The sequence below is a fragment of the Entelurus aequoreus genome, linkage group LG27 (assembly GCF_033978785.1).
Source record: "Entelurus aequoreus isolate RoL-2023_Sb linkage group LG27, RoL_Eaeq_v1.1, whole genome shotgun sequence".
Taxonomy (NCBI): Eukaryota; Metazoa; Chordata; class Actinopteri; order Syngnathiformes; family Syngnathidae; genus Entelurus; species Entelurus aequoreus.
In genome coordinates this window covers 34,435,413-34,449,287 of record NC_084757.1, presented here as the reverse complement: position 1 = coordinate 34,449,287, position 13,875 = coordinate 34,435,413, and the positions used below count along the sequence as shown (strand labels likewise).

At 38.1% G+C, this 13,875-nt stretch overlaps 1 protein-coding gene across 5 annotated transcripts in view; it reads left to right on the top strand.

The window, feature by feature from the left end:
• LOC133644358 (actin remodeling regulator NHS-like) overlaps window positions 1-13,875 on the top strand; it is a 172,220-nt gene that overhangs the window by 153,503 nt on the left and 4,842 nt on the right. For all 5 annotated transcript variants that reach the window (XM_062038771.1, XM_062038773.1, XM_062038769.1 and 2 more), the window contains one exon: window positions 4,051-6,636. In XM_062038771.1, coding sequence (XP_061894755.1) covers window positions 4,051-6,636 — 2,586 coding nt within the window. The remainder of the gene's footprint in view (window positions 1-4,050; window positions 6,637-13,875) is intronic.

Sequence of the window (13,875 nt, the reverse complement as noted above, 5' to 3'; positions counted from 1 at the left end):
AGTTAATATGGATGAACTCTAATATTGTAATAGATGGAAAGCCTTTCTTTTGGAAAAATATGTTTGAAAGAGGAATCATTTTTGTCAATGATATTATCAATGAGAATGGTAAAATTATGAAGTATGATGAATTTAGAGCTATGTATGGTGATGCTTGCTCAAGCTTTTCATTTTATCAACTAACTGGAGTAATTGGGAAAAGATGGAAACAAATAATTAATTATGGAACTACTACATTATTAGTTTGTAAACCTCTAATAAGAAATTCTAGTTGGCAAAAAGGAACTAAAATAAATAGAAAAATATATAATTTTTATTTAATAAAGAAATCTTTGAAGGCTGCCTCATACAACACAAATGGAAAATGGGAGGACTTTTTGACTGCCCGTTGCCATGGGATGCCATATTCAAACTAATCTATAAAACCACTATCGATGTGCAAAATCGTTATTTTCAAATTAAAATTATTTATAACTTCTTACCCACGGGGAAAATGTTAAAATGATGGAATATGACAGAGTCAGATGATTGCCGATTTTGTTGTGAGGAGCCTGAATCCACCCTGCATTTGTTTTGGTATTGTCATATTGTGTCTTTGTTTTGGGTGGAAGTTGAAAAAATGTGTTTAAGGATTGGTTTGTTTATGAAGCTTAATGTGGTTTCTGTTATTTTAGGAGAGTTCATTGACAATCATGATTTAGTCAATTTAATTATAGTACTCGGTAAAATGTTTATTTTTAAGGCCAAAAACAGATATTCACTTAGTATTACTTTCTTTAAAACATTTATTCAGTATTTTCTAACTTTAGAAAGTTACATGGTTGAAAACGATAATGATGCCAAAAAACATTAAAAAAAGATGAGAAGTCCTCAAAGGCTTATTTTGAAAGTATAATTATGTTTATAGATTATATGATATCTGTTGTTGTGTTCCCTAATTTGAGTGACCTGGACATAATCTGGACTGTACATAAATGCTTATTTTGAAAATGTAATTTTGTTTATAAATTATATGCAATCTGTTGTGTTCCCTAATTTTTTTCTGTGTACATGAATGAAGGTGTGTGTTGCTGAGTCCGACTTGGACATTATCTGGACTGGGCCTGGTTTAAAAAACCCTTTAAACAAATCTAATTTCATTGACAACCTGGTCTGTTGAAGATAAGGCCCTTTTTTAAAAAATAAAATAAAATAAGATAAATAAATAAAAAACATTTTCTTGGATAAAAAAGAAAGTAAAACAATATAAAAATAATTACATAAAAATAGTAATTAATGAACATGTTAGTGGACCAGCAGCCTATACAATCATGTGTGCTTCAGGGACTGTGTCCCTTGCAGATGTCTATGTTGTGGGAACCAGAATATTGGTAGCAGAAAGAAATAACCCCTTTTGTGTGAGTGGGTGTGGATGAGTGTGCATGGGGGAGGTTGTTTGGGTTGATGTACTGATTGAAAGTGTATCTTGTATTTTTTCTATGTAGATTTAATTTTAAAATTTTTTTTTTTTTTTTTTTTTTTTTTTAGAATAGGCCCGCGGGCGACTCATCTGGTCCTTACGGGCGACCTGGTGCCCGCGGGCACCGCGTTGGTGACCCCTGATATAGATGGTACATTATTATACTATATAGATGATACATTATTATACTATATAGATGATACATTATTATACTATATAGATGATACATTATTTTACTATATAGATGATACATTACTATACTATATAGATGATACATTATTATACTATATAGATGATACATTATTATACTATATAGATGATACATTATTATACTATTATACTATATAGATGATACATTATTATACTATATAGATGGTACATTATTATACTATATAGATGATACATTATTATACTATATAGATGATACATTATTTTACTATATAGATAATACATTATTATACTATATAGATGATACATTATTATACTATATAGATGATACATTATTATACTATATAGATGATACATGATTATACTATATAGATGATACATTATTATACTATATAGATGATACATTATTACACTAAATAGATGATACATTATTATACTATATAGATGATACATTATTATACTATATAGATGATACATTATTATACTATATAGATGATACATTATTATACTATATAGATGATACATGATTATACTATATAGATGATACATTATTACACTATACAGATGATACATTATTACACTAAATAGATGATACATTATTATACTATATAGATGATACATGATTATACTATATAGATGATACATTATTATACTATATAGATGATACATGATTATACTATATAGATGATACATGATTATACTATATAGATGATACATTATTATACTATATAGATTATACATTATTATACTATATAGATTATACATTATTATACTATATAGATGATACATTATTATACTATATAGATGATACATTATTATACTATATAGATGATACATTATTATACTATATAGATGATACAGGATTATACTATATAGATGATACATTATTACACTATATAGATGATACATTATTACACTAAATAGATGATACATTATTATACTATATAGATGATACATTATTTTACTATATAGATGATACATTATTATACTATATAGATGATACATTATTTTACTATATAGATGATACATTACTATACTATATCGAATCTATATAGTATAATAGCATAATAATGTATCATCTATATAGTATAATAATGTATCATCTATATAGTATAATAGTATAATAATGTATCATCTATATAGTATAATAATGTATCATCTATATAGTATAATAATGTATCATCTATATAGTGTAATAATGTATCATCTATATAGTATAATAGTATAATAATGTATCATCTATATAGTATAATAATGTGTCATCTATATAGTATAATAATTATACATTATTATACTTTATAGATGATACATTATTATACTATATCGATGATACATTATTTTACTATATAGATAAAACATTATTATACTATTTGGAATCTATATAGTATAATAGTATAATAATGTATCATCTATATAGTATAATAATGTATCATCTATATAGTATAATAATGTATCATCTATATAGTATAATAATGTATCATCTATATAGTATAATAATGTATCATCGATATAGTATAATAATGTATCTATATAGTATAATAATGTATCATCTATATAGTATAATAGTATAATAATGTATCATCTATATAGTATAATAATGTATCATCTATATAGTATAATAATGTATCATCTATATAGTATAATAGTATAAAAATGTATCATCTATATAGTATAATAATGTATCATCTATATAATATAATAGTATAATATATATAGATTATTATACTTTATAGATGATACATTATTATACTATATCGATGATACATTATTATACTATTTGGAATCTATATAGTATAGTAGTATAATAATGTATCATCTATATAGTATAATAATGTATCATCTATATAGTATAATAATGTATCATCTATATAGTATAATAATGTATCATCGATATAGTATATTAATGTATCATCTATATAGTATAATAATGTATCATCTATATAGTATAATAGTATAATAATTATACATTATTATACTATATAGATGATACACGATTATACTATATAGATGATACATTATTATACTATATAGATGATACATTATTATACTATATAGATGATACATTATTATACTATATAGATGATACATTATTATACTATATAGATGATACATTATTATACTATATAGATGATACATGATTATACTATATAGATGATACATTATTATACTATATAGATGATACATTATTACACTATATAGATGATATATTATTATACTATATAGATGATACATTATTATACTATATAGATGATACACGATTATACTATATAGATGATACATTATTATACTATATAGATGATACATTATTATACTATATAGATGATACATTATTATACTATATAGATGATACATTATTATACTGAATAGCGTGACTGTGCAGGACAGTTTTAAAAAGTGTTCTAAAGTTCTTCTTCTCCCGTCAGACTCTGATGACTCTCCAGGGTCCAGAGAGCGCACGGTGATCGTCCACGCCACCTTGGACATCACCCCTTTCAATGAGGTCCCGGACGGCCATCTTGGCACCAGAGACTCAGGCTGCCAGACGGAGGACTTCCTGATCTCAGGCGCGCCCTCCCGCAGGAGAATCCGCGCCCAGCGGGGTCACCAGGTGGTGGCGCTCTCTCAGTCGGCAGGCAACATCGCCGCCCTGCAGGACAGCCCGGACGACATGTTCGCCGCCGCCATGGCCACCCGACTGCGCTTCCACAGTCTGCCCCGGGACGGAAGCGGGGTGACGGAGAACGGCCAAAGCGACGAGGAGGAGGCGGAGCTTTCCAAATTCAACGTGGGAGACTTCTTGCAAGAAAGTGGCGAGATGATTCTGAAGGATGTCGATGAGGAAGAGAGCGCCGGTGACCGAGTGGGGTCCGAGCGCCTGAAGTACAAGCAGCTGTCGGAGACCCCAGAGCGGGACTGGATGCAGAGGACCAGGTCTCAGCTGCCCAGGAAGGCAGACATGGGTTGCTGCGACATGTCGTCCAGCTCGGACACCTTCAGCAGCCCGGTGCACTCCGTCTCAGCCGCCGGGGTCCTGGGAGGTCAGATGGACCACAAAGACGACCACCAGTCCTCCAGTGGGAACTGGAGTGGTAGCAGCTCCACGTGCCCCTCCCAGACCTCAGAGACTCTCCCGCCGGCAGCCTCGCCGCCGCTCACCGGCTCCTCGCACTGCGACTCTGAGCTCTCTTTGAACGCCGTCACTCACGGCAACGAGGACCCGGCCATGCTGGACCCCTACGCGGGCCTCAGGACCCAGAGAGCGGGCTCCTTCTCTTCCGCAGCCATGGACATTTTAGAGGAAGCGGGAATCAGCACCCCTGTGGACGGGGAATGGAACTACAGCGACCCGCATCCTCCCGGCACTCAGGACTTCAGCCCTGAGCCCAGCAGGGAGGCCGGAAGCAGCCTGGGCTGCCCCAGTTTCACCAGCATGGCCACGTGCGAGAGCAGCTTCTCAGACAAGCCACCGTCGGAGAAGGCGGACACGGTCTCGCACTACTCCGAGGACACTGAAGGGTACTACACCTCCATGCACTTTGACTGTGGGCTCCAAGGCAGCAGGAGCTTCACCTATAATTACGCAGCCTCCGGCTCTGACTCCGGTCTGTCGGACTTCAGCCGCCACATGACTCTCGGAGAGTCCAGAAGACGCTGCCTCTCTTTGAGGAAGCCAAAGGTGAAGCCGTGTCCGCCCAAGCGCAGCTCGTCACTTCGGAAAATATGCAGCGAGGGAAACATCCCCGTCCTGAGAGAACCAAAGATCAGCTGTGGGCAGCAGCTTCCACGGTCCAAGGAGAAGAACCTGCAGCTCCTTTTGTCCGCGTCTGCAGGTCACATCGCAAACTCCTCACCAGCCAAAGAGCCCAGCAGGGCCTGGGGGTTGGAGGGCTCCTTGGACCTGCCCGACTTGGGCGTGTTCAGCTCAGCGGACGCACACTCGTTCAAAGACCAGGGTGCGGTGCAGGCCGACTACGCAGACTTCTGGCTCCTGAACGATTTGAAGTCCAGCGATCCCTACAGATCTTTATCCAACTCCAGCACGGCCACGGGCACCACGGTCATCGAGTGCATCAAGTCGCAGGAGAGCTCCGAGTCGCAGGAGTCGGGCTCCAGGGCCACCACCCCTTCGCTTCCATCCGTGGAGGGAGACTTCAAGCTGACGTCGCCAGAGAGGCTGGCAGGCTTGGCGAGTCCTTCCAGCGGATACTCCAGTCAGTCAGAAACGCCCACCTCTTCTCTCCCTGCTGCCTTCTTCCCCGGGCCGCTGTCGCCTTCTAGCGGTAAAAGGAAACCCAAGGTGCCGGAGAGGAAGTCGTCGCTGGCGTCACTGTCCACTGCATCCAAGCGCCATCTGGAGTTGCCCACAATCCCGCCCTCGCACCTGGACTTAAGTGCCTTTCCCAGCGCCAGCAGCAAAGCTCCAAGTCACTGGACTCTTCAGCAAGATAGGCCAACAGAGTCGCCTGAACCGGAAACCTTTACCGGGCCGTCCATGAACATCACCCCGGATGTGCTGCACTCGGTTCAGCTGCGGTCCGTCAGCAAGGAACACGACGATGAAGACCCCAACTCTGACTGTCCCACTGAGGACTTCAGCAGCGCTCCGGCCTGGTTGGAGAGTCCACACATGGCGGGTGAGCCGGCGTCGCCCTCTGCCAAGGACCTGGGTCACGGTGACACCCGCGAGTCTTCCGAGGAGAACGTCTCGCCTTCAACGCCGCGGTGGGAGTCGTCCCCTCCTGACGACCAATCAACAGAAGTCATCCAGTCTTCCTCGCCACCGCCTGGAGAAGAAGATCTCTTCCCACTCAAGTCCAGTCAAGTCACGGCTCTGCACCATGCTGCACCTGCGCCTCACCCGCAGGTGAGTCCGGGCAGCGAGGAAGGCAGCGAGGAAGGCAGCGAGGAAGGCAGCGAGGAGGCGGAGTCAACAGGTGAGGGTCCCCAAAGTGCCTGTCAGGACAGCAGAGAGGAGGAAGACATGACGACCGAAGACCTCTTCAGCGAAGGTAAAAGAACGAGCATTTCGTTTATCGCAGATCTTTAGGGATATAAGACCACCCTGAACATAAGACCACCTGAATATAAGACCATCTGAATATAAGACCATTCAAATATGAAATCACCCTGAATATAAGACCACCTGAATATAAGACCATCTGAATATAAGACCATTCAAATATGAAATCACCCTGACTATAAGACCACCTGAATATAAGACCACCTGAATATAAGACCATCTGAATATAAGACCATCTGAATATAAGACCATCTGAATATAAGACCATTCAAATATGAAATCACCCTGAATATAAGACCACCTGAATATAAGACCATCTGAATATAAGACCATTCAAATATGAAATCACCCTGACTATAAGACCACCTGAATATAAGACCACCTGAATATAAGACCATCTGAATATAAGACCATTCAAATATGAAATCACCCTGAATATAAGACCACCTGAATATAAGACCAACTGAATATAAGACCACCTGAATATAAGACCATTCAAATATAGAATCACCTTGAATATAAGACCACCTGAATATAAGACCATTCAAATATGAAATCACCCTGAATATAAGACCACCTGAATATAAGACCATCTGAATATAAGACCATTCAAATATGAAATCACCCTGAATATAAGACCACCTGAATATAAGACCATCTGAATATAAGACCATTCAAATATGAAATAACCCTGACTATAAGACCACCTGAATATAAGACCACCTGAATATAAGACCATCTGAATATAAGACCATCTAAATATAAGACCATTCAAATATGAAATCACCCTGAATATAAGACCAACTGAATATAAGACCACCTAAATATAAGACCATTCAAATATAGAATCACCTTGAATATAAGACCATCTGAATATAAGACCATTCAAATATGAAATCACCCTGAATATAAGACCACCTGAATACAAGACCATTCAAATATGAAATCACCCTGAATATAAGACCACCTGAATATAAGACCATCTGAATATAAGACCATTCAAATATGAAATCACCCTGAATATAAGACCACCTGAATATGAGACCATCTGAATATAAGACCATTCAAATATGAAATCACCCTGAATATAAGACCACCTGAATATAAGACCATCTGAATATAAGACCATTCAAATATGAAATCACCCTGAATATAAGACCACCTGAATATAAGACCATCTGAATATAAGACCATTCAAATATAAAATCACCTTGAATATAAGACCACCTGATTATAAGACCATCTGAATATAAGACCACCTGAATATAAGACCATCTGAATATAAGACCAACTGAATATAAGACCACCTGAATATAAGACCATCTGAATACAAGACCATTGAAATATGAAATCACCCTGAATATAAGACCACCTGAATATAAGACCACCTGAATATAAGACCAACTGAATATAAGACCACCTGAATATAAGACCATTCAAATATAGAATCACCTTGAATATAAGACAACCCTGAACATAAGACATCGTGAATATTAGACCATTTCAATATAAGACCACCTGAATATAAGACCATCTAGAACCTTTATTTAACCAGGCAAGAAACCCATTGAGATCAAGATCAGCACATGTCACAGAGCAGTTTCAAAAAGTCATACGTTAAGACACACATTTTAAAATACATGAAAGAGAACTGTAAAACAATAAAGAAAAGTCTCTTGCTGTCTGTCCCTCAGGACACAACTGAAGTAGTTCAGTGAGTTTCAGTTTCATCTGCAATGCCTTCCATGCCATAGGGGGCAGCAATGCCAAAAGCTCTTTTGCCAAATTCAGTCCGTACATGAGGGACAGTTAAAACTGTTAGAACGTAATGCACAAGAGCTGCTTTTTCTTTGTGACAGAGTACACAAGTATGGAGGCATTAAACCTAAAAGAGCCTTATAAATGATAGTCAGCCAATGTGTGGATCTGTGTGCACTCAATGAAGAGAAGTCTGACTTCATATACAAGTCACAGTGGTGGTGAGACTATCTGTGTGCACTCAATGAAGATAAGTCTGACTTCATGTACAAGTCACAGTGGTGGTGAGACTATCTGTGTGCACTCAATGAAGATAAGTCTGACTTCATGTACAGTTGACAGTGGTGGTGAGACTATCTGTGTGCACTCAATGAAGAGAAAAGTCTGACTTCATGTACAAGTCACAGTGGTGGGTGAGACTATCTGTGTGCACTCAATGAAGATAAGTCTGACTTCATGTACAAGTCACAGTGGTGGTGAGACTATCTGTGTGCACTCAATGAAGATAAGTCTGACTTCATGTACAGTTGACAGTGGTGGTGAGACTATCTGTGTGCACTCAATGAAGAGAAGTCTGACTTCATGTACAAGTCACAGTGGTGGGTGAGACTATCTGTGTGCACTCAATGAAGAGAAGTCTGACTTCATGTACAGTTGACAGTGGTGGTGAGACTATCTGTGTGCACTCAATGAAGAGAAGTCTGACTTCATGTACAAGTCACAGTGGTGGTGAGACTATCTGTGTGCACTCAATGAAGATAAGTCTGACTTCATGTACAAGTCACAGTGGTGGTGAGACTATCTGTGTGCACTCAATGAAGATAAGTCTGACTTCATGTACAAGTCACAGTGGTGGTGAGACTATCTGTGTGCACTCAATGAAGATAAGTCTGACTTCATGTACAAGTCACAGTGGTGGGTGAGACTATCTGTGTGCACTCAATGAAGAGAAGTCTGACTTCATGTACAAGTCACAGTGGTGGTGAGACTATCTGTGTGCACTCAATGAAGAGAAGTCTGACTTCATGTACAAGTCACAGTGGTGGGTGAGACTATCTGTGTGCACTCAATGAAGAGAAGTCTGACTTCATGTACAAGTCACAGTGGTGGTGAGACTATCTGTGTGCACTCAATGAAGAGAAGTCTGACTTCATGTACAAGTCACAGTGGTGGGTGAGACTATCTGTGTGCACTCAATGAAGATAAGTCTGACTTCATGTACAAGTCACAGTGGTGGGTGAGACTATCTGTGTGCACTCAATGAAGAGAAGTCTGACTTCATGTACAGTTGACAGTGGTGGTGAGACTATCTGTGTGCACTCAATGAAGATAAGTCTGACTTCATGTACAGTTGACAGTGGTGGTGAGACTATCTGTGTGCACTCAATGAAGAGAAGTCTGACTTCATGTACAAGTCACAGTGGTGGGTGAGACTATCTGTGTGCACTCAATGAAGAGAAGTCTGACTTCATGTACAAGTCACAGTGGTGGGTGAGACTATCTGTGTGCACTCAATGAAGAGAAGTCTGACTTCATGTACAAGTCACAGTGGTGGGTGAGACTATCTGTGTGCACTCAATGAAGATAAGTCTGACTTCATGTACTGGTCACAGTGGTGGGTGAGACTATCTGTGTGCACTCAATGAAGATAAGTCTGACTTCATGTACAGGTCACAGTGGTGGTGAGACTATGACAGCCAGTAAGAAGTCTTAGTGCTGAGTGAAGAACAGTGTCCAAGGACTGGAGGCATTTAGATGAAGCACTAAAATAAAGCATGTCTCCATAATCAATTACAGGCAAGATAGTTGCTGTCACTAATTTCTTTCTGACTTTAAGAGAGAAGCAGTTTTTATTTCTAAAAAAGAAACCAAGCTCTACCCTAAGCTTAGAGACCACGTTGTTAAAATGGGCTTTAAATGAAAGTTCCTGATCAAGAGTAAAACCCAAGTACTTGTCTTTTAAAGGCCTACTGAAAGCCACTACTAGCGACCACGCAGTCTGATAGTTTATATATCAATGATGAAATCTTAACATTGCAACACATGCCAATACGGCCGGGTTAACTTAGAAAGTGACATTTTAAATTTCCTGCTAAACTTCCGGTTGAAAACGTCTATGTATGATGACGTATGCGCGTGACGTCAATAGTTGAATGGAAGTATTCGGACGCCATTGAATCCAATACAAAAAAGCTCTGTTTTCATCTCAAAATTCCACAGTATTCTGGACATCTGTGTTGGTGAATCTTTTGCAATTTGTTTAATGAACAATGGAGACTGCGAAGAAGAAAGTTGTAGGTGGGATCGGTGTATTAGCGGCTGGCTGCAGCAACACAAACAGGAGGACTTTGAGTTGGATAGCAGACGCGCTATCCGACGCTAGCCGCCGACCGCACGGATGATCGGGTGAAGTCCTTCGTCCTTCCGTCGATCGCTGGAACGCAGGTGAGCACGGGTGTTGATGAGCAGATGAGGGCTGGCTGGCGTAGGTGGAGCGCTAATGTTTTTTTATCATAGCTCTGTGAGGTCCCGTTGCTAAGTTAGCTTCAATGGTGTCGTTAGCAACAGCATTGTTAAGCTTCGCCAAGCTGGGAATTATTAACCGTGTAGTTACATGTCCATGGCTTAATAGTATTGTTGATTTTCTGTCTATTCTTCCAGTCAGGGGTTTATTTATTTTGTTTCTATCTGCATTTGAGCCCGATGCTATCACGTTAGCTCCGTAGCAAAAGAGCTTTGCCGATGTATTGTCGTGGAGGTAAAAGTCACTGTGAATGTCCATTTCGCGTTCTGGACTCTCATTTTCAAGAGGATATAGTATCCCAGGTGGTTTAAAATACAAATCCGTGATCCACAATAGAAAAAGGAGAGAGTGCGGAATCCAATGAGCCAGCTTGTACCTAAGTTACGGTGAGAGCGAAAAAAGATACGTCCTGCACTGCACTCTAGTCCTTCACTCTCACTTTCCTCATCCACGAATCTTTCATCCTCGCTCAAATTAATGGGGTAATCGTCGCTTTCTCGGTCCGAATCGCTCTCGCTGCTGGTGTAAACAATGGGGAAATGTGAGGAGCCTTTCACCCTGTGACGTCACGCTACTTCCGGTACAGGCAAGGCTTTTTTTTATCAGTGACCAAAAGTTGCGAACTTTATCGTCGATGTTCTCTACTAAATCCTTTCAGCAAAAATATGGCAACATCGCGAAATGATCAAGTATGACACATAGAATGGATCTGCTATCCCTGTTTAAATTTTTAAAAAATTCATTTCAGTAGGCCTTTAAGAGAGAAGCAGTTTTTTTTTTTTTTTTAAATAAACCAAGCTTTACCCTAAGCTTGGAGACCACGTTGTTAATATGGGCTTTAAATGGAAGCTCCTGATCAAGAGTAAAACCCAAGTACTTGTCATTTAAGACCTGCTCTGTAGGGTTTCCATTTGATGTTACAATATTTGGAATATTTTCCAGTAGCACCCTTGAATGAGAGAAAAGCATTACCTTGCTTTTATCTGTGTTTAAAACCAATTTAAGATCAGATAAGCGAGCCTGGATGACATCAAAAGCAGCTTGTAAAAACTCCAAAGCCTGAGTGATGGAGGTTGAACAGCAATAAATAATGCTGAAAAATGCTACATTGCATTTGACAAGTTATTGCAAAGATTATTGAAGTAGATAGAAAGTAGCACTGAGCCTTGTGGAACTCCTTTGGTAATGTCCAGTAATGAAGAGGTGCTCCCAGACACCTGCACACCTTGTGGTCTGCTGGAGAGATAGTCTGTGAACCAAGGTCTACTGTGTCAAATCAAGAAATAGGGCGACACAATATTTCTGCCTCCATGAAATGATTGAGGACGTTAAGAGCAGAGGAATATTAGACCACCTGCATATAAGACAATTCGAATATAAGACCACCTGAATATAAGACCATTTGAATATAAGACCATTTGAATATAAGACCATTTGAATATAAGTCCACCTGAATATAAGACCACCTGAATATAAGACCACCTGAATATAAGACCATCTGAATATAAGACCTGTTGAATATAAGACCATTTGAATATAAGTCCCCCAGAATATAAGACCATCTGAATATAAGACCATCTGAATACAAGACCAACCTGAATATAAGACCAACTTGAATGTAAGACCATTCAAATATAAAATCACCCTGAATATAAGACCACAGGAATATCAGACCACCTGAATATAAGACCACCCGAATATAAGACCACCTGAATACAAGACCATCTGAATATAAGGCCATCTGAATATCAGACCACCTGAATATAAGACCACCCTGAATATAAGACCATTCAAATATAGAATCACCTTGAATATAAGACAACACCGAACATAAGACATCAGGAATATAAGAACATTCAAATGTAAAATCACTTTTAATATAAGACAACCCCGAACATAAGACCTTAGGAATATTAGACCATTTGAACATAAGACCACCTGAATATAAGACCATCTGAATATAAGACCACCTGAATATTAGACCATTTGAATATAAGACCATCTAAATACAAGACTAACTGAATATAGGACCATGTCAATATAAGGACATCTGAATATAAGACCACCTGCATATAAGACAATTCAAATATAAGACCACCTGAATATAAGACCATCTGAATGTAAGACCCATTTGAATATAAGTCCACCTGAATATAAGACCAACTGAATATAAGACCACCGGAATATAAGACCATTTGCATATAAGACCACCTGAATATAAGACCATCTAAATATAAGACCATTTGAATATAAGACCATTTGAATATAAGACCACTTGAATATAAGACCATCTAAATATAAGACCATTTGCATATAAGACTACCTGAATATAAGACCATCTAAATACAAGACCATTTTAATAAAAGACCATCTAAATATAAGACCATTTGAATATAAGACCACCTGAATATAAGACCATCTAAATATAAGACCATTTGAATAAAAGACCATCTAAATATAAGACCATTTGAATATAAGACCACCTGAATATAAGACCATCTAAATATAAGACCATTTGAATATAAGACCACCTGAATATAAGACCATCTGAATATAAGACCATTTGAATATAAGACCACCTAAATATATGACCATCTAAATATAAGACCATTTGAATATAAGACCATTTGAATATAATACCACCTGAATATAAGACCATCTAAATATAAGACCATTTGAATATAAGACTACCTGAATATAAGACCATCTAAATACAAGACCATTTGAATATAAGACCACCTGAATATAAGACCATCTAAATATAAGACCATTTGAATATAAGACCATCTAAATATAAGACCATTTGAATATAAGACCACCTGAATATAAGACCATCTAAATATAAGACCATTTGAATATAAGACCACCTGAATATAAGACCATCTAAATATAAGACCATTTGAATATAAGACCACCTGAATATAAGACCATCTGAATATAAGACCA